This window comes from Aythya marila (assembly GCF_965140915.1).
Source record: "Aythya marila genome assembly, chromosome: 7".
Classification (NCBI taxonomy): Eukaryota; Metazoa; Chordata; class Aves; order Anseriformes; family Anatidae; genus Aythya; species Aythya marila.
In genome coordinates, this window is record NC_139048.1 from 33,935,173 (window position 1) to 33,958,302 (window position 23,130).

Consider the following 23,130-nt stretch of genomic DNA (forward strand, 5'->3'; position numbering starts at 1 on the left):
TTGAACATGTTATAAACTTACCTAGCTAATAAAGCTTTAGTGCTTGTAAATAGTGCTGCGTGAGGAAAACAGATGGGTTAGATCTTCCACTGAATGAATCAAAATGAGTCATTTGGAGTCCACTGTAGACTATCAACCCAGTAAAATGATTGGGATGTGTGAGATCAAGCTTGGCTCTGAATGTTACAGAGACTGGAAGCAAGGGAAAAATAGTAAGATAATGCTGATTAAAAAAGTTCCTGAACACTACAACAAACAAATCCGAATTTCTCTCATAGAAGAGGGAAAAGATGGAAAATACATTCACTTTTCTCTTTGAAGGAGATTTTTTTTGGCACCATTGACCAGCAGACAGTACGTAGTGGGAATTACATTTTTAATCCTTCTCTAAGCAGCTGCTGTAGGTGAATGAGCTAAGGTAATCATCACAAGCATCTATGTGGAAGTCTGTATCTATACTAATTTGTTTATTTTTAACAACTGGACTAGCACCACAGTAGTCTCACAGATTAGGAGGGATGATTCACTATCTTCTGGAGGATAATCCTGGACTACATTTGTAGAAGGAAGGGGAGCTTGATACAAGACATGGAGAGGGCAGCAAGTCAAGTATCTTAAAAGACAGAGATGGATAGCTCATTGAAACAGGTTCCCAAGGAAAGTGTATTTTCATACTTCAAAGTTGATAGGCAAAATGCAAGGACATTTAAAACCGGTAGGAATCTACTGACTGGAAAAAAAATAAAACAACAAACAATGTGCTTTAGCATCTCTAACCTCTGGAGTCGGGTAGTTAATCTAAACTAAAAGGTAAGTTGTCACTGTTAGTCCCACTCTCCTTTCCCCGCTTCATCAGTTCTGGGTTATGTTCCCTTTTTGTGTAGTTTGACTGGTAAGACTGGACTGTAACTTCTCAGAATGGTTTCTGGACCACTTACATTATTCGTACAGCACCAAAAGGACTTGCCAAGAACAATTTAACAGTGGCCTCTGGAAGTAACCACAGGGGAAATAACAGTGAAAACCTAATCAGTGGACTGAAATGTTGGGAAAGTTCAGTATGCAATTTAAGTATTCAGTTGTGCAACTAACCATCAAAAGGTAAAATTTAGGAAAGGCAAATGGTGAAATGGTGAGATTTGGTGAAATCTGGTGAAATTTCAAGTACTTGACCTGTAAACATGTGATTTGCATCTGAAATTTCATCTCCCAAATGCAGTATAAACTAAGTATAAACTATAAACTAAGCAATTCACTAAGTAGGTTTTCCATGGCAAGAAGATGCCTTTCTGCAGTAAAGTAACATGCATCCTATCCAGTTCCATTTTTTTTTTCTGGATGTGGGCTTCAACAAAAAAGAAGGAACAGAGTTGATAACCCATCTGACCCCTGATATTTATTACCTGTGGCATCTTGTATGCACTTGACACATCCTATTCTGTTAGGGGTGTTGCATTTTAGCTACATTCGTGTCATAAGCATTAGAAGAAAATAAGCATATATGATAAAATCAATTACAAACAAACAAAAGCAATAAAGACACAAAATAAATTTGCAAAATTCATTTACAAAGAATGTTTTTGTCTTCCCCCTCCCCCTAGCCAAAGACTGTATTTAAGAAGAGTTTAACCATGTTGTCATCACTTTTTACTGAATGTTTGTATAACTAAATACAGTAATTTTTTTAGCATATTAATGCCTTTGGTTAATCAGTTTTTACTGAAATGGCTTGTTTTGTTTATATGATGCCATACTGACTTCAAAGAAAAGGGTCTCCTCATCTGAGCAAACAAGTTTAGTAATTTTCCATGCTGCCCACTTCCTTTGTCCATTGCAGATCTTTGCCATGAAGCCTTCAGGAGTTAAGCGTTCACATAATAAAACTAAAAATCTTCCTATCAAAAAGGCTGAAGTGCAGAGCTGAATTTAGCAAGGTGCTCGCTTTATATGCATCAAGCACAGCAAGTGCTGATTTTAGTTGAGCTGAAGTATTACTTCAGCACTGAAGAAACTACCGCACAAGGGAATATGAAGATAATGGTTGTCAATACTAGCTACCTTATGCATTTAGTTTCTTCTCAAGGTTCCAGAAATACTTCATTTTAAGTCTTTTGCCTGAAGAAAAAGGTGGTTTTTTGACAACCTGTTCACAAAAACTTAACAGTTTTCCTCAATTGTTCTGAAATTACTTGGAAGTGGTTTGAGAAAACAGCATATCCAAATTGCAGAGGAGTATTTGTCAGTTTTCATTGCAGCCCTGTCCGTATTTCCATTCATGCTTGAGTACACCAATTAAATAAAATAAAAACAACCTAGGTTTTCAGACCAAACGTCCACAATGAGGCTCAGAATATATCACTGCAATGTACTTTCTTTTTGTACTGACTAGAAAAGAGATTATTAGAAAAACGCTAGAAGTGAAATGAACATAAAAATCATAAAACTACAGGATAGCTACAGCAAACAGCATAAGGCTTCTCTGCACTAAAACTTAACCACTTCCTTCTTAGGATTATCTGTACATGACATAATGGGACTGGGCTCGAAAATCCCTGTTCTTAGGATTTAGTTTGCATTGTGCTTCTAGCATGAGACAAACTGTGACATTTTTCTGGTACTTACACAGTTGATGCCAAGCAGTGTAAACTTGTGGGACATGAAAACTAAACAGTTGTATGGATTCATTACTTTGATTCAATTGAGTTCTTCTGTGCCTAATTTGCATGGCTATGATTTATTCTCAGTTTTTGAATAATGCAATAAAGGCTTTGTTTCATTTGAAGGGGTAGAGGACCATTGAAGAACACATCTGATGTAATTAATGCAGCAAAAATGATTTCAGAGTCAGGATCAAGGATGGATGTCTTAGCACGGCTGATTGCCAATCAGGTAGGTTATTTATTTAGCAGTGCATTAACCTTTGTCACAGATTAATACGTCCACAGAAGCTCCAATACCTGAGAAGGTCACTTACAGAAATAGTAATGACATTTTTAGATCTACCTGTCTAATTTTCCTTTTTATTCTCACTTTTCGGAATTGACGGATACATCACAGCAACAACAAAAACCTATGACACCACCTGAAAAATCAGAAGAAGATCTATGTAAATCCATAAGCACGGTGATCTTCCTGGCTAGGATGGCAGCATGCTACCTTAATACATTAATAACACCAAACAATTAATCACACGCAATCCACTTTCCTAAGTAAGGTAGGTAGTACTAGGACCAGACTGTGCCAGTAGAACCATGTGAAATTCTAGTCTGCAACTATTAAGCCATTTAGTTACCTAGTCTTTTGTGACTGGCTTTTAGGTCCAGAGTAGTATGGTATAGTCAGTCTTTCACACGCACTCTTCCCCTCACTTTTATTTTCATAGATAAAACTTACTTTTCTAACATGCATGAAGAAGGATTTTTTTTTCTTTTTCTGTTATATGACTCTGAAATCCAAATAACATGAGACAAAATTTCTATTATTGGTCTATACAGTTGTGAGCTGATTTGTGGAAAAAAAATAGGTAAAATGTCCTCATTTCTGATCTTGACAGGTGCTCTTCCATACAGCGTATCTTTTTCAAGTGCACTGCCTCCTTTACAGATTCAGTTTTTAACGTTTAAAAACTAAAATTAAAAATCTGTAATCTTTACTGGATGTATTACAGAAAATAATGTGGTATCAAAGCTAAAGATTAATGTATTACAATCTTACTCCTTTTACAATATGGTGAATTCTTACTGGAATATTTCTTACCTAAAATTACCTAAAACTTTCTTCTTGTATTTTTACTGTGACTCCAGACTAGAAACATGAACGAGTTAGCATGAGGAAAAACCATTATAGCACATAACCACTGTGTACCTTCCAAAGTGCCAGGAAATGTGAAGTTCAAGTTGTTTTAACCCTTTACTGAATTCACTCAAATAACCTCTATTTATTCTAGGTCAGAGCTTGCACACAGTTGATAACCCATCTGACCCCTGATGGCATAATCAGTTACAGGTGTTGCATTTTGGCTAAATTTATGTCATAAGCATTAGAAGCAAATAAGCATATATGATAATGTATATATTTTAAAAAACAACAACAACAAAGACACGAATCAAAAAAGCCCTTGTAAGGATATGAGTGAACCAGGCCATCTCTATTCAGTAAGTTCAATACCTCTGTGTTGCACACAACTACAATCACTACTGTATATGCATCAAACTTAGTAAAAAAGAAGAAAAAAAAAAAAAAAAAAAAAAGAATCTTGACCTTACGCCTCCTATTGCAAGATGTACAATATGATCCTCTCATTCCTCTGATGGCTAGAAATCTTTCAACTTCTATATACTCTTGTTCTTACGCCAAATCATCCTTTATCTCACCGAGATTTTTTCTTAACTGTGTCATTGTGCTTTTTAAATCTCCATGGCATTTGTAAACACTAACAATTCTTCACTCAACTGTTATTTGACCTAGTCATTACTTTAGCTAGTAAAATAGTATATTATTTAACCTAGTTGTTATTTTACGTCTGCCCTGCTCTCTTGGTGTCCTAAAAGAAAAGAAACATCACATTCCCTGTGGGCTAACTAATAGTTGTTCAAACTGAAGGACCCTTTCAAGAATTTGCTGTCTAGACTAAATTTCATCAAAACTTATGTTCTAGTGATTGCCTTTCTCCAACACATTAAAATACACTAACATATTTTGCTAAAAATAGGTTAGTAACATTTAATTTGTGTGATTTTTTTGATGTCATGTAAAAATGGGTTTGTACTATTTGCTTCAAAAGAGAAGAGTAACAGCTGCTGGTTCTACCATTTTTCAAGTATATGTTCTAAGATAAATGTCCTTGCATTCTTCACACATACTTTTTCTGACACTTCTTCACCACCTGTTATTGAACTTAGGCTACCCTAAATCATTTCAATTATTTGTCAGCAATTCTGATACTATCTCTATTACCTTACTGTTCACAGTCGTCCCAGGATTTTATGCCTTTACAGTTATCAGGACCGTAGTAACGTATGATGAGTATTTTCAGTATTCAAAGTGACGTACAAGGAAGAAAAGCAAACCCTGCTTTATTTCTTCTACCTAGCTTCAGACCTAAGCAAGACTTTGAAATAAGCAATCACTGCATAATGAAGAATTGTATCTCTTTGACCTTTTCTTGCTCATAAAACATTTTCAAACAAATTATTTTGGTTCACACTCCATGTAATTTCAGAGACTCAAATTCAGGAACTGTGGAATTACATAGTTCATACAGTTTTCCTATTAGGGAAAAAAAATCAAACTCTATTTGCAATATTTTATATAAATCATCAGGTGCAAGAGCACCCATCTGTTAGACTGTTTTTCACTTATGATTTTTATAAATTCCTGTGTTGAAAAGATAGGGACACAGTGCAGTACAATTAGCAAATTTCAGTCCATATTCAAATCACTTAAAGATGACTCAGAGTTAACAACTGTGAACATAGTCCCAGTTAGGCATCAACATCAACCTAGGCACATCAATCAGAAGGATATTGATGATAAAATTAAACAATGTTTCAACTCCACTGTCAATTTTGTGACCTGAAAGCCTGAAGAATATAAGGCAGTACATCCCATTTTTAATGAAATACACTGCAGATTAAGGATTTTTACTAAACGATGCCTCCATAACTATTTGTTTTGCAGCAGGAAGTGCTGGTCTGTCATGGAGCCCAGTAAGAAAGGCAGCCAGACCATGAGGTACCATTTACAATGCTGTTTACCACCACTGTTAGGAGATAACAGCAATCTTGTCGCTTCATATAGTGGGAACCCAAGGTGGCGCAGCCCCAGATGGGCCTCTGATCCACATGCAGCATTCTGGGCAAACACTGTCCATACAAGAGATTTCCTCCATTTTCATTTCAGCTATTCATGGGATTTTCTTAAAGAAAAGCAACTCCACTCATTATTTCCAATATCAAACAAAAAGGATGGTCACATTTCGCTGCAGTCCTACAGGCAAGGATATGCACATGCCCTTACCACCAGTACAAGGAGGGAACTGCTGCAGGCTCCTCCACTGCAAACATCTGGCCAAGCGTATGCTGTGGCCAAGGGATTTCTGCAGCACAACCCAGGCCTGAAGGCCTTGTGATACGTGCAGCACAGCACTTGCCTGATTAGCTTCACTGATAAATGGATCTCTAACTACTCGATGTATAGTGGTCTTCTAGTCAGGATTAATAAATACATCAATGCAAGAAAATGTTGATTACTTTATTTCTGGAAGTGTAGGGATCGATACAAAACAGTGTTTTCTTTTACTACCAAGCAAGTGTTGCTTGTACCCAGTGTTTCTGAGCACTATGCAGAGGGTTCCTCATGGAACATCCTCTTCACAGAGTACATTTCTTTCTAACATCTCTTTATAGTTGGTTGGGATATGCTATAATGCTATAATTCATAATTGTACTTTATCCTGCATAAGGTAATACAAAATGTTATCTTTAACCCCAGACATACCACATCCCTATGTTGGTTCCTGGTTTGATTTTATCTAGTAAAGTTTCATGGGTAAAGTACATAAAAATGGGCATGCTGGGTCAGACCATAGGTTGATTTAGGTCCATACCCTGTTGCTGACAGTAGTGACTAGATACAGAACTCTGTGAGATGACGGTACATATTTCATGATACTTCCACAATATGGTCTTCCAACTTCCTGTAACCATTAATGAATTTACTTACCAAAACACATTTTTGGTACATTTGATAGCTTTGATATTCCTTGTATTTATTTTTTTGTTATTTTTTCCAGCGACTTTTTTTAACCGATGTACGATTCTCATTATTATCATTCTGCAGCAGAGGTTTCTGCAATTAACACAGTGTGAAGAACTATCTCTTGTTTTGACTGTAGGCGAGTTACTGTTATTGGCCTTCTGGTTTTGTATTAGAAGAGAGAATACTGATCTTCATTAAAATCTTTTCTGTACTTTACCTGTTCTCTTCTGTGCCAGACAGGGGAACAATGCACCATACATACCTGCGCAGGGCAGTAAAACCGCAGTTATACCACAGATTTATGAAATGTAATTATGCAGCTGAACACACCTTTTTTACCCTAGTATTTGCTTTTTTGAGTGCTACTGAGCACTCAACCAATATTCTCCAGACCAGAGGTCCAGAACGCTGGACCAGAATTATTTCAACCTAAAGGTATCCTTCTTAAGTGGCAGTTTCCCTATCTTTGAGGCATATCATCTTCAGCATTCCCAAAACATTACACATTTCTTCTACAAATGCATACAAGGCAGATAGCAAATGTGACTGTCATGCCAATATTATTATATAAATAATCCTGTCAATATTATTGTATGAAGTTAAAACGTTGTCTCTGAACTTCTGTAATTGACGCTGTCACTACTTGAAGTGGAAGAATGAGATACTGATCAGCATCTGCCCATCTCTAGAGTTTTTCCAGTGGGGAAAAGAGAAAAGTAAACTGGGGAGAAGAAAGAATAGAAAAGCAAGCAAACATCTCTTAGCAGGAAACACACTGATAGTATAGCTTTGATAGTTAAAAGAGGTTACAACTGCATTTGACTGGAAGGACAGATTTCTATGAAGTAGTTTCAGGAGTAAAAAATGAGTATTCAGGTTTTCTGAACAGCCACAGAGATATCAGTATTTGCATACTGAGACCACACTGAAAAATGGGGCACATCAATAAAGAGAAGATGTCAAGACACCCTTCCTTCCATTTTTCTCCTAAACTATGCCAAAGTACAAAATATGTTTTAGTAATGGATCCAGAAGAACACAAGGTAAGGATACATATTTAATGCATATTAATTACTTAAAAATTGTTCAGGTTAATTTGTTACTCCTTGCTGCCATTTCTAAATCTAGAACATCAACTTTTTTGCTTATCTAAGCATTCCAATACTAAGCGCAGAGTCCTGAAGAACAGAGGATTACCAGAACCCCACATTTTAAGCAAGTATCAGATTTCTTCAGCAAAGCCAGTAATTTAAGTGAAGTACTTCATGAAGTAGAATTAGCTTTTTTTTCCGTTTTTTAAATTTGTTAGATTTAAACCATTACTCTCAGTCACTGTTCCATAAACACAAAGGTCTAGCTTCATGAAACAATAGATGAATGTTGCCTCTGCAATGAGCTAGGACCATACATTCTTTCTTAACATATAAAACTTAATTTCCTATCGAATTAAAATGGCCATGTTTCCAATACAAACTACAGCATACAAAGGCTAAAAACACATCTTTGAGGAACTTGTAAGAATCAATTTCTCATTTCTCATGCTTACTTCACAGTTTTGGTAGCACACTAAGGGCTCACCATTCACCTGTAAGATATCTTTATTTTGCCAGAGCAATGAACAGCTTTAGAACAAACACATGAGGTCTTAGTGTGACCAGCTTCTTAGTCACAGAGCAGCATTTCCCCTCCAGGTATTTTTGGTGTTCACATAAGTGAATATAGAAAGATGTTCTTTTTTATAAACCATTCAAATAAGTGAGTCAGCTGTAAGACATTCTTATTTTCATGTTCCCTCTGATACAGAAGATCTGCTATCAAGCTAAATACACTAGATGGAACGCAAAAATGTAGATCATTATTAGAAGATAAAGTATTATTTTGTATAAATGTTAACACTGCTCTTGCGTTTGTGTGTTTATATTTGCCGACGTAGATATTACTGTTACTGTAGGTATCTTCTTAAAAATAAGTCAAAGTCTCCTAGGAATTGAAAGAAAAGTAATTATCCATGTATTAAGGAATTTGATCAGTGATGTTTCTGAGGTAAGCTCTGCGATGTTCAAGTGAATATAGGGAAGTTAGGGATAGATCTGAATGATTTGAGTAATTCCTCAACGAAGCAATAATGTGATGTCTGAGATGAATTTTTTGAATCAGCCACTGCGTATATGATTTATTGTTCATTCCTTTATCTTCAGTGTCCAGACCAATCATGTAAACAGGACTTGTTGGCTTACCTGGAACAGATCAAGCTATACTCCCATCAGCTCAAAATCTGCAGTCAAGTTAAAGCAGAAATCCAGAATCTAGGTGGAGAGCTCATCATGTCTGCTGTAAGTAGAAAAATGGTATAAATTACTATTCATCAAAATAAAATCTGTCATATTTGCATTGTCCTTTCCTGTGCTTATGTTCTAGTATAGTCATGAATTTCTTCTTTTATTTGCTTTTTTTCTTTTTACACTCTCTTTACACAGAGAATCTAAGAAAGTGAAGCATAAGCCTGGTGACTTAAAAGGCAGAGCAATCATTTGTGGATTTCTTTTTTCCTTTTAGATTCTTAAAAGGTATTATTCTTCACTATTGTTCTGAAATACTTTGTTTATAAGAACTGTAAGGTCTTCATGATAGTGGATTTTAGTTTAGTTTAGTTTCACATACATGGAATATGCACAGGTGTGTATCAACATACACGAAAAGAAATCTCCAGAGCTGTACTTCCCATTCAGAACAAAATGCTGAGGGGAATTACTGACTACCTGCTGTGACATGCAGGAGACGGTACCTCCCTGAAGAACTAAAGAAAATTAAGAGCAAAGGTGACTTGATCGTTGAATACATTTCTTGATTTGCCGTATTGTGAACTAAATAACATCAGACGTGGAAAAGATGTAGCTTATGATTTTATGGAAGTTCTGTGCACTTGCTCTCAGCAAAAGCATAATTGTAAGTGTTTACACAGAAGCAGTGAGGTTCCTATCCCTGGAGATATTTAAGAGATGTGCAGACCTGGCACTTCAGTACATGGTACAGTGGTGGACATGGTAGCATTAGGTTCATGGTTACACTTACGATCCTAATAGTGTTTTCCAATCTATATATGCTATCACTATTGTAACTACATATTCTTTGATTATTAGTGGTATTATCTGTGGCATATAGGATTATGATATCCAGACATAAAGAAATGATAAAAAAGAGTTACGGAAAGAGCTTCCCATACCACTCTTACCTTTTAATACTTTCCTCCTAATGAAAACTTCACACATCCACAGTCCTGAAGTACATACATGTATCAGAAGAACAATCAGTATGTTCGTAAAAAAAGCAGAAGGAACCCACCATTGCCAATATGAGACTTTGAAATACCGACGTTTTATAGCAATATTTTGTTGGATGTTTTACAGTCAGTGGAGATTGCTGGTTGGTATCAAAATTTAAATGACTAGGCTTAAAATTGTGTGTTTTTTCTCACTGGTCTAAACACCTGTTACTGGGAAGGTATTCATGATGGGCTGTGCTCACCTGTCTTTCCTCAACTAAAATTGTAATTCTATGAAAACAAAACCAAAGCAAACTGTGCTGATGGTTTTCCTAGAAGGCTAGTTCTAATACGTAACTAAATGAGCTATTTATACATATTACTTCAAAGAAGATAAAGTGGCTGCTAGGACTAAGAATAAAAGAATTAAAAACATACGTTTTATAGAAAGTGATATGGTATTGCTGATCACTGAATTGCTTTTTCTTTGTCAAAGCTGGAAAAAATTCTGTCTTTGAAAGTCCACATGGGGCCTTGGTTTAGAATTTGACTATGTGAGTTAGCTTGGCTTGGAAAAAGTAGAAGGAGAAGGTATTGCAGAAAGTAGAACAGAAGGTGACAATGTATATCTTCTCTATTGATCTCTTTCTCTCAGACACACACAAAGATTTGGGAGTACAGTTAGGAAAATGCTGTAGAAAATATGCAGACAGAACATCTCTTCCCTTACTGTCTGCCAAGTATCTGCTCAGGCAGCTGAATTCCACCCTTCTAGCCAATTTCTTATGGCTTATGTAACACTGCTAAATCTTGATGTTTTGTTCACATATAATCAAAGTTATTTTATAAAAGCAAAGTTAGTTGTTTTTTTTTTTTTTAAGGTCAGAACTATAGCTGGATTAGGATTGTGTTCTCCCATCTGATCTTCTCTCATCTATTTATGCTAATAAAATAAGAACCAGAAAGAAAAACATCAGGCATGATTAAGAAAAAAGAGGGCAGGCCTTTGCAAGTAGAGTTCTTGTTAAGTACAGAATTCATGAATCTTGAATCTTGAATGTCTTGAATGATACTACCCTTCCCCTGGTGAAGATCTGTTACAGGAAAACATGTATTAGGAAGGATATTGGACAGGAAACATGTAAAGGTTGCTACTCTTTGGCTTTCACTGGTTGCCTGCAATTTCTCATTTCTGTACCCATGCACATACATCGGTAAGACTGAACTACTTTATTCATTGCCATCCCTCAGCTGTGTCTTAAGTATAACAAGAGTATTACGTATATGAAAAAGTTTATTTTAATCCATATACACCTCATAATTGTTCATTCTCTGTTGTATCTTCTTTCTTCTACCTGCTTTTTATCTGTGTCCCTGTAACCTTGTCCTTGTCTTTCCTGTAACTCCTTTGAGAATCTCCCCTTGAACGTTTCCCATATGAAATTAATACCTTCCCGTATCAATAGTGTAGGTTGAAGAGGACAGTTGTCCTGGGACAACCATGAATGATTTGTAAATCCTACTGACTGTCCGCCTGCCTTCCTCAGTTAGTGGCTTTTTGACTTCAAGCCATATAAGCTTAGAGTTTCTTACTACATTCAGTTATGCCGCCACATGCCATTCCCTGTGCCCTTCCCTGAGCCCAGTGTCTTCATTCCAGACAGTAGCTCAGTAGGTGTTCTAAGCCCCACTTACCATGGTTGTAAAAGGGAACGCATACAGAAGAATAGCGGGGGATATACGTTCATTCACTTCAGTTTTTCCATTCATTAAAAATTCCTTTATCAGTATTTAATCTTTCATGCTAACAAAAAATATTTCTATGTATGAAGTACTTCTACACATTAAGTACTTAGCATGCTGACAGCATACTTGTTTCAACAATGGATTAAAAAACAGAATTATATAATGGGGCATAAAATCAACATATGAAAGCGTCTCTATCTGTAACTCCTGACAAACAATTCCTTTTTGTGCTATTTTACGACATGTTTCTTGTGTTTCATTTTATCCTCTTTGGCCAGGGAGATCCTGCAGGTCAAAAGGAAGTCTTTTAGTCTTATAAAGAAAAAAATCTAGAAGGAAGTTCTCAGAGTTACAGTAATTCCTAGAAAATTCCTACAGTAATTCACAGAAATTCCTAGCTAGCATAGAAAAGATCTCTCTCATGTTAGCGAGCCTTACCTGTGCACTAAAGGCTATTTCACTGCTTTTTCTGAAAATAGTCTCTTTTATCTCGGAACTTTCCTGTTGTCTCAAGTACCAGACTTATTTAAATACTTACATAAGTCTACTTTGGTGCTAAATACAGTTGCTGTCATGCTTCAGACTTCATACATAAAGGCTAGATTTAAAAATCTGTTTCACTTCCTTAGTTACCATGCCAGTTACATTTCCTGCAAGACTTTCCTATAAACATGTTTTCAGCTTTGAAGGCTGACAGTGAAAACCATGGAGCCAAGACCACAGCTAGCATGTAGTAAAGTACAAGATAGGATATGTGTAGCTGCTACCACAGCCTTTACAATTCTTGGATAACCATGCCCCAGGAAAATAATGTCTGAGGCAACATGCAAGGACTGTGGCAGCTGGCAGGCTGCTCAGTGCTTCAGTGCTTTTTTTTTTTTTTTTTTTAAAACAGTTGGAGGATTTTAGTTACTGCTAGAAGAAGCCACCAGCAAGAGCTGGCATTTTGCCTGTTTAAGAGCTGCTTCTTTAGCAGGGGATGAGATGGGGAGCAGTGCACTGCAGTTGCTCTTAGGGTTCCTGTTTTGGTTTGTTTCTCCCTCCTAAAGAAAAGAATTGGAGAAGGCAGAATGTCTTCCCTGTAGGCCCAAAGAATGGGAACAAAGGGCTTAGTAACAAACTGGCAGTCATTTTGAAATACTGACCACTGAAACAGCCAACTGGATTTAATATAGGTGGACCATTTGTTCCACTGATGAGAGCAATGCTGTCCTGCCGGTACTGCTGCGTGACCTTCAATGAAAAAACTGCTCATCTATGTTGCTTCATGTCCATAGCTACTGTTCTGACAGAACTGATGCCTGTGTGTGCTAGAGGCACAGCTGCTGCTCCTTGTTCAGCCAGTTTGTTTCTCCTCACTATTATTTCTCCATGTCATTAGGAACTGTCAGTTCAGTTTCTTTCAACTAATAATGGTGAAGGGCTGCTTAGAGGGCCTTAACCCATGCATACGATTACACAGCATTTGAATCTGACAGTAATAAAACATTACATTTTCTAAAAGTTGACTTCAGTCACTAAGAGTTGGATTATTATTTTAAAATTTTCTTTTACTGAGAGCTGTAAAAAATGTTTGCCTATTTTTTTTTTTTTTTAATACAATAACACTGTATCTTCCCCTGCATGTGCCTAGTGTATGGCTGTAAGTGTGAATACATAAAAATCCTCTGGCCTTTGGAAACATAAAAAAGGAATATGGTTCTTACTTACTTAGGGTCAGCTCAGTTACTACTGCTTTCTGAAGTCCATCTACCTAGAAGAACTAGTTTACAGAAGGAAGAAAGTACATAATAGCAACGTACAACACAGGTAGCTTTTCCTTAAAATAACTACTTTGTGTATGAGTAAAATCAGGGCATAGATTATCGTTCATACACTCAGTATGTTTTCAAAACAAGCACCTTAAACTAAACCATTGGTCTCCAATTCTTTGCAAACTAATCCAAGTGAAGAAGACAGCTAGTGAAGAATTTAAATTAAACCATACTATTCTCTTTTTCTCAAGGACCATTTTTTCAATGATCAGACATCTGTTTTTTTAAAACCCTCCTTTAAGTGAAAGTGGCAGAACTTTGAAGGGACTTGGTTAGCTACCCATACAAGTGTTATGTTCCGTTATGGTGCATCAGGGAAATGGTCTTATGGTTCTTCAGTAAGTTGTTTATCTTTTAACTCTGACACAGGGCCTGGTCTAATTATAGGACTCAATTTCAGTTCTTCAAATCCTACATAGATTCAAGTAATGGTTAGTTGTTTTCCTGATTATATTCAATTTCTCCACCTGAAAAATAGGTAAAAAGCAGTAACCCCCAAATATCCTTGCAGTCTGTTAATGTAATTACTAGGTACACAGACACATAGATAACCTATAGAATAGCCACATTTTTACAATAATTAAGCTTATTGAGAAATAAACACCCCTAGATTGCCCACTCACACAATAAAGCAGATTTCCCTAGAGCAGTTCCACAAAGTCTGATACTCCAAGGGGAGAGTGTGGCAAGACAGAGGTGAGCCAAAGATAGGCTTATTGGGGAAGAAGGATCAGTTTTTAATAACAGCAAAGAAAAATCACAACAGAAAGTCTCCCTTTGGCTTATTATGTAGCCATTTATTTTGTATGGGGACTAAATCTACTGTGAATGTCATCTGGCAGGTACATTAAGAAACATGGCAACTAATGAAGTGCTTCCAACTCTTGACCTTTGCCTGTGCTTTCTAGAACCCCCCACCTTCTTGTGCCACTTTTAAACTAAAACCTTAATTTTTTGTTAAATGGAATTATCACTGCTCTGTGTGGAAAAAAAAAAAAGTTGAAATGTAAACATCCTCAGTTCAAAAAATAAGATAACTGCTGTTAAAATCCTGGCTCTGGGAAAGGAAAACTCCAATGTCTTCAATGTTTGGGATTCCACTCTTAACAGTTTACCTGTTTGTTTTGATTCAGATGTTTACATTTAGAGTTTTTATTCCACTCTTTAAGGAGATGAATACAAATTGGTTAAAACACTATTTTATATAGCAGCATCACTGAAAGAACTATAAATTAACAGAAAATCTTATAAATAAGGGAGAAAAAACTAGAAGTGTACCATAGTAAGTTTTCTTACCTTAGTCTCTCAACAGCTCGCTATTCCTTAAAAGGTAGATTTCATGTTATTTTTAGAAATCATCAAATTCAGTCCTTCTTTGATTAATCTAACAAAATTTGCTTCAAACACATTTAAGTCAAATAGTTCAATTCAGATATGTTTTTAATAGCTGACCTTGATTCCAAAAGATTTTTAAGTTCTGACTTCAAATACTGAATAGGTTGTGTATTTGATACTTAATTATTGATTAAAGTGTAGTTAAACTGTAAATAAGACTTGGCAGATTGCAAGCAGCCAATTGATAAATCCGTGCTTTAGTACTACAATTTTATTTCCTTTAAAAAAATTGTTCCCAGGAGATGAATAAAAAGTATTGCTGTTAGAACCAAATGTGGTTCTAACAGACCTGCTTATTATGTGTCAAGAAATGCTTTGTGAGTATCAGCCTGCATTGTTTGCCGCTTCTTTATGTCAATGAGACAGCATCTGCTAGTCTATGCAAAGAATATGAACAGGAGAATGACGTATTTACCTGCTCTAAGAATAAGGAAATTCTGTATTCTTCTAACTAACAGAAACAACTAATACTGACACATCACAAGGCAAGCATCGCTTTCTTAGTATACAGGAAAACACTTCAACACAAAAGTACCTTTACATTTTAAGTCATGAATCTGTTTAGCATTGAGAACATTACATAAAAATAATCCTATCAGTTATTATATTACACTCTTTATATAAATGGATTGCTACTACTCCCAAGACACTAAATTATTTTCCAAATAACGAGAAATACAATGCATGTAAACAATTAAAAGTACCAAGTTCCAAATTATTGGCTTTGTTACTCAATGAAGAATTTGCCTACAAGAATTCTGACTTTGAATGCTTTTCAGCAAGATGGGCCATTGACTGTGCTTGTGTACTGTGCCACGATTCTGGGAAAAGGCAGGGCACATCCTTTCATATATGCAACAGCAACGCAAGTGCTGGAGACAATAGCTCATGCCAGCCTGAGTGCTACTAGTCTGATTTTTGTTGGTACTGTTTTGTTTTTTTTTTGGTTTTTTAAATTACTACCTTCAGTTCTGTATCCTCTGTATGTCACCATAATGTGAAGTTACTGTAGTTAGAGAATCATTCTGTCTCCTCAGTGAAGTAGCAGTAAAGAGATACCACTTGCCGACAGGAGATGACATTTTAACGAGGGAAGATACAGTAAGGGACACTTTTCCCAAATCCTTTCAGGAATTACTGTTTTGACTGACACAGTGAGACCTGCAAAACGTGGAAGCTGGAACACTGTGTCTTCATGGGAAGTGCAGAAAGAGCAAAAGTGAGAGTTGGGCAAAAATAAGACAACCTTTGTTTGTGGCTGGTTTCTTTGTTTTGCTAGTGAATCTTTATACACCACTTGCTGCAGACTGAAAACTTTGCAGCTATGTGTCTCTAAATAAGATGAACTTAAATGCTCAATTAATATTTTATCGCTCTTTCAATTATGCCAAGTTTCATTTCATTGGTTTTCCTAGATAGGACACCTGGAAGAACCTGCTGAATATTTGAGATAAAAGCATCCAAGCGAAGACAGTACTTGAATACATTCAGTTTATAGAATAATAGATTTACATCAAACTCAGTAATGTTACTGGTATTGAAGTATAAAAACAGCTGCTCTCTAGAAAGAATCGACAACAACAACAAAATGCATAGCCTCATACTTACTATCTGTAGCTTCAAGAACATATCCTAAAACCTTCTCCAAAATTGTGAATGTGGTTCAGAAATACCAGTACGCTTTTGCCTCACAATACTCACATTTTCTGTATTTAACCAAGGATATTGTAAGACACATCCAGAACACCGAGGGGAAGAAGAAACTAAGACAACACAAATAGTGTGAATATCCTAAAGGATAGCATTAAGTAAATTACATTAAGTAAGTTATCCTACATTTCATTGCCTATTCAGAGATGCCAAGGGCATCATAAAATAAATGAACATTTCTGCCCATCCTGACATAACATTCCCACCTCCACCATACCCACATCCACCTCTGCTATGGCAAATGCAGCACAAACACTGATTTAAACATCCTTAGTGGTAGTTATGTATTCTGCATTTTACCTGGGAGGCATACCAAACCTATGTTTTAAGATTTTATTTTAGGTATCTGCATCTCAGGGCATCTTCTGTAGATCTTAAGTAATACGGCAGAGCTTCAGTTCCTATGGCATGGCAAGGGGGCAGTGGAATTCAGGCAGTTCAGTTTGGTGGAGCTGGACAGTTGAGTTTATAATTCAGAGTCCTCAATTTTGGCATTTAAAATGCCTGAGTTGATAGGTTTCTGCTCCAGTGAGCGTGTGTCAAGCTATGAGCAGCCTGATATGCTCATACATGAAGCAGAAATGTCACATCTAATTGACATTACACCCTCTTCAAAATTAGATAACTGTAAAGCATATTTTATTTACTTAATAATAGATATATCATTATGGTTTAAGAAATAGAAATAACTTTCTTCTTGATCGCAGTGGTGCACAATGGCATGATGAAGAAGCTGTGGACTGTTAAGAGCCCATGGCTATTTTGTTGAAAGGACCCACAGAAGCCAGAGTGAAGTGGTAACTATTCACTGCCCATAGGAGAGAAAAGCCTGTAAGCTCTAACTGCCACCTAGAAGGATTCTACTTCATTTGACATACTTTACAGTATAAGCCAGGGTTACAATAACTGGATGGTTTGGGGTGCAATGTTGATGCCCAGCCTAGATGCTGGTACACATTTCTTCTAGAAACTTTTTCCCTTCAATGGAAGCAAATTTTTTTTTCTGTCCTGAGAAGCCATGACTGAACTTGCCAAATACCCCAGCCCAGCTTGCTACCCAGCCTAGTGTGGCTCCAACACCAGGCCACTTGAAAAAAGTGGAAGGATTACAGAAATTTACATCACTTAGAAACAAAAGCCCCATAAGCCCATAAAGCTTCTGCCATAGAAACAAACCCAGCTTTTCTTTGCATCTGCTGGCACCCAGGAGCATCTTCATATTGGTGTTACTGTACAGACGATGCTAGAAAAGCGTGTGCTTACAATGCCACCAATATCAACCAGGGGTGTGTGTATGCACGCGCATGTATATATGTGTATATATATATATATATGTATTTAAAGAGGATCCATGGAAGCTGTCAAAATCATGGCTTTGTCAGCTTTTCTAGAAGGCGACAGCCTGAGGACAGACGAAACTGCGTGCATGTGTGTGCCCACAATTTACCTCTGATTACCACACAAAATAAACAAGATTATGATTTTTTTTTTTCTCACATGCTGCTGCTTATCACTTCCTATAATCAATTAACATACATTTTATCAAGACAGTAATCAACAGTTTGAAATACAGACATCATCAGTTCACGTACCAGTAAGTTGATACCTATAACGCCAGTCATCCTGCCTAGAAAAAGGGATCCTTGGGCAACTGAAGACATTCCAGGAATATAATGGCAAAGCCTCTGATCAGAGCATTTCACTGACTGAGTGTGGAAGTTATTAAAATGGTACAAAGGCATTATTTGAAAGATACATTAGGCTTTGAACTGCGAACTTTCATTCAACTCGAATTTTGCTAAAACAGCATCACAAGAATTATGCTTAACTGCTTATCCTACCAGCATGGCCAGGCAGTCTGTTTACCTAAAGTTTATACACATCAGTCCCCATACATACTTGTCTTAGTTTGAAATACTGCCATGCAACGATTAGATGACTATTACAAACTGGAAATCCCAATGAAAAATCTCACATGATAGAGCAATGAATGAACTTTAGAAGTCATATGTTAAATTTTACATTTTACCTTTTCCTACAGCATATGTACTCAGTCCACTTAGCGTTTTATTTTATTAATTTTTTTTTTGGTGGGCCACAGTTGCTGAGATTTCCATGTGCTCTCCTGCTCTTAGTTACCTTTAAGCATCCTGGCCACTAAGACTAGGTTCAGCAGCTCTGACTAATCCAGCTACTTGACAATATCCTCCGTTGCTTAGGAGCATGTGAGAGCACCTGGAATGTGATGGGAGCAGCTGGAGAATTTACCTAGTGTTGATGCAAAGGAAATAATGGGTAACATTTTTACATCTCTTGAGTTGGTTTAATTATCCATCAGTAGTAATTGCAGTGATACCCTGCAGACAAGCATTATGAATTCACACACACACAAAAAAATAAAATGCAACAAACATCTATGTAAACCTTTTTACTCCATCAGCACAGATTTTTGTCTATCACTTCAAGTCTGAGCATCAGAACATGGATATAATGATCAAACACACCAAGGGAAAACCAAGAAATTTTGTTTTAGTGTGGTAGTCTTCGGTTTTAACTGTTGTTTATTCCTGAGCATATTGTGATTAAAAGGAGGCTTTTCCTAGACTAATGTTTCAGTTTTTAAAAAAAAATATTTAATATTTTTTTTTAATTACAGTTGGATAGCGTCACTTCACTAATTCAGGCTGCCAAGAATTTAATGAATGCTGTGGTGCAGACAGTGAAAATGTCCTATATTGCATCCACAAAGATTATCAAGATTCAGAGTCCTACTGGCCCACGACATCCTGTTGTGATGTGGAGAATGAAAGCTCCAGAGAAGAAGCCCTTAATTAAAAGAGAGAAGCCAGAAGAAATCTATGCAGCTGTCAGAAAAGGTTCTGCAAAGAAGAGAATCCATCCTGTTCAAGTCATGAGTGAATTTAGAGGCAGAGAAATAGTCTAATATTCTGCCACTTTGTGTCTCTATCTTGAAATTCTAAGTTTTTCACCTCTTCCCCCTACTTATTTAATAATAATGTATGTTAGTGTTTTGCTTTCCCCTAAATCTCTAAGTTAACACTTGCTTAAATTACTTTGAAAACAATGTTGGATTAATTAACAGCACACAGTTGAAAAAAATTGTCTTGCAGTGTCAAACTATCATGTCTTTATACTGCATGTTTTCAGCAGAGCACTTTGAGTGATACGTGAGAGGACTGTGCTACAGTAGTGGAAAAGCAGGATGCAATGTGCCGAACTCTGCCGAAAGTCCTGCATCTGCTAGGGACAGGCATTCCTTCAGTAGGGATGAATGAGGCCAATCTTAAACTTAATTGTAGTTTATGACATACAATATTTTTGAACACTGTTTACTGGGAATGTCCTTTATCAAGATAGTTACACTGTGATCAAAACAGCTGGACTACTTTATGCTGAGAATTTTGGCCTTTACTTTTTATCCTGTTTGAAAGGTCCAAAGATCAACCACCTCTAAGGCCCAGCTTTATGTAAAAATAGAGGAAATGTAAACTTGAAAATGTTTGAAGAAACAAATGTTATAACAACATGGACATGATAATGTAACAAAAAAGCACTAACTGCAGCACAGCAATAATAGCTCTTTAAAACGGCCTTTGAAACGTTACCATTGTTCAGTGTTCTGTTTCCTACTGTATTCTGTGACCTCTAATTCATCTGGCTGATTGATTATTGCAGTAACAACAGAAACTTTTCTAATCACAGCACAAAAGAACAAGTATGAAATGCATCATTATTCCAAGTCTACTGTGCAAGTGACACAGACACGTCTTGAATCTGAAGAATGGTGAGATTTTTGCAAGGTAACTAGCCAACTTGATGGCTTTGCTTATGGAAGTAGAGTCCCAAACGTAGGACTGTGCTGTCTAGCAACTTGCTAAATTACTGCATTATATTTCAACATACATAATGAAGATAAGCGATACTACTCTGATTATCACCATTCTGTAAGATTCTTATGGAAAGATTTTTTTTCTGGATCTGTTTAAATACTAAATCTGCTTGGGCTGACTTTTTAAAGCAAAAGTCTTCCCTGCCTTATCACTAATTTTTCCCAGACCTCACCTAACTAAATGTCTTTCCTTAGCAAGTAGATTTTTCTTTCCTTTTTTTTTTTTTTTAAATTTGCTCAGGTATAAGAACTCCCTCAAATTGCAGAACTTCATGATGCATCATTGACTACGATTAGGAGGAGGTTCCGAAGTATGGGCTACTGCTCTGTCATTTACTACCATGTTTGCACAATAGTGCCCCTAAACAGCTCCACTTAGGCAGCAGAAATAACCTTGAACTGTTTTTGTTTTTTCCTGTTGTGGCTGCTCTCTAAGAGCCTGTGCACAGGATCAGGACAGTGGAGCAATGTAAATTTCTAGGCCGTTGGTGAAGAAGCTCCACAAAACCTATAGTCATCATGCATTAAAGATTTTACAGATCAGTATTCCACTGTCCCCAACTTTACTACTGTACTATCTGTCAAATGAAATAAAATGAAGAAGCTGGGGGGGGGAGGGGGAACAGCACTTTTCCGATACAAATCCCCTCCCATATTTTCACAAGATCTTGGCAACACATGTAGGTACTTGCTAATCCTTTTAGGAATACACAGTGGGAAGCAGTTAACAGTCAAGTAGAGCAGGTAGATACAATATAGAGCTGGTCATATGATATACGTTCAGTATGTCTGCTAGCACACTAAGCAGAGCTAAGAAGGATATTTTTTTTTGTGGTGCACTGCTCGGGAGAGTATAGATTGTCACATCTTAAAGCTAAAATCTCCAAATAGAAATTCAGGCTCTGGCCCACCCTCTTTGATTACATATTCCCCATACAACATTCAAGTCCAAAAGGCAACAGGCAAATTAAAATAATCTTGGGCTTGGGGGGCATTACTCTTGAAAAAGAAAAGAACACACCTCGCATCTCTGGGATACATCTTTGGTATAAGTTCACATTGACATTAGATGTTTGTAACTTATGTTTTGTTTTCATATTATTAATTAAAAGATTGCACACCACTTTCAGCATTGTGGGTTGTTTGGATGTGTTTCTGTTCTAGTCTCCAGCAGTAGCAAAACCCTGTTTAAATGCCTGCCAGGCTTTCTTATTGCTGTAAGTTCCGGCTTCTCTAGCATACTAAGTGTGATCTTACTAGCCTGGTTTACATTAGAGCTCTTCTAGCACTCTCATCACTAAGACACAGTTTATTGCTTAATATCATGTTCATGACTACAATACCAGTCCCAGCTCTTTTAGCCTGGCCATTCTCAATAGCCAGTTTCATCTCAGCATCCAATACTGTCCCTACTACATAGGAATTTATTAGGGGTGGGGAAAAAATATGTAAATGAACAAGGAAATCAAAAGCCGCAGTTGCTTTCTGAGAATAGCTAAAAGAATGATGTGTTAACTGTATCTGGACTTCTGCTTCTTGGCTAAAATTCAAACCCAAGTGAAAACATGACAAGGTGAAGTTTATTCCTACCTAAGGAGACAGAGAGATGAGAAACAAATCCTGAAGTTCTAAAAAATCTGTTGTATTAGCTCATTACCTCCCTCAGCAGATCTGGAAAGTAGGCAACCTTCTCTGCCACTATTAATAATGCTGATGGACAATGTGCTGCTCAGTATGCTTTATTCAGACACAGTTACTTACTTCATTCTGTAGTTTGCACATTCCTTTCTAGCCCTGGTTTTCAGAGAATATTTTTTCACTTCGCTGTTGTTTTGCCTTAGTGTTTGCATGGTATCCATAGTGTAGGAGCATTGACCTTGCAAACTAGGTTCTTAGCTAGAGTAGAGCTTTACAGGGCTTTCTCATTCCAGCAGCTCGCATCGTTTCATTAGCTTACCTCATCCACTCCCCATTACCACATTATGGTACAAAGCGTGACGGACAACTAGGGCAGTTTTATTTAAAAGAAAAAAAAGTCCATAGACTATGTAGCCTTTGGACTACATAGATTATGTAGTTTGTACATTAGTAAAAGAAAACAAAATTAAACCATTTCTGAGAATATTGAAGCTGTTGATTTTTGATTATTAAAGCCCACAACCTGGTTGCATCACACTGCTCTCACTGCTGATGTTGTTTCCTGTAATATTTAGTGCTTTTCATTTATAAAAGGCAGTTCTTGTCACTGCAGATTGCACTGCGCATAGCTTCCAGTTTGTCCCAATTACTCTCTTATTACCTGAACTTAGTGAGCCATTCCTGGTAAGTAACGTAAGTCCTCTAATACCTTGGAACTTCAGAGAACTCAGAAAAATTAGGTATGTGTCCGTCCACTTCTGCCCACCCCTGAAGCCCTGCCTTTTTACACAATAAATCTGCTTTGACATAACTGATTGACTGTGTTCGGAAGGGAATGGTATAGAATAAGGTGGGAAATAGCTGGTAATACACTCTTGGTTTGGCCCAATCGTGCC

General features: G+C 36.8%; 1 protein-coding gene across 2 annotated transcripts in view; it reads left to right on the forward strand.

The window, feature by feature from the left end:
* The window catches only part of CTNNA3 (catenin alpha 3), a 464,394-nt gene extending 441,721 nt beyond the window's left edge, over window positions 1-22,673 (forward strand). For both annotated transcript variants that reach the window (XM_082765467.1, XM_082765468.1), the window contains 3 exons: window positions 2,784-2,889; window positions 8,958-9,092; window positions 19,343-22,673. In XM_082765467.1, coding sequence (XP_082621593.1) covers window positions 2,784-2,889; window positions 8,958-9,092; window positions 19,343-19,630 — 529 coding nt within the window. In that variant the 3' untranslated portion in view covers window positions 19,631-22,673. The remainder of the gene's footprint in view (window positions 1-2,783; window positions 2,890-8,957; window positions 9,093-19,342) is intronic.
* Window positions 22,674-23,130: the final 457 nt, after the last annotated feature.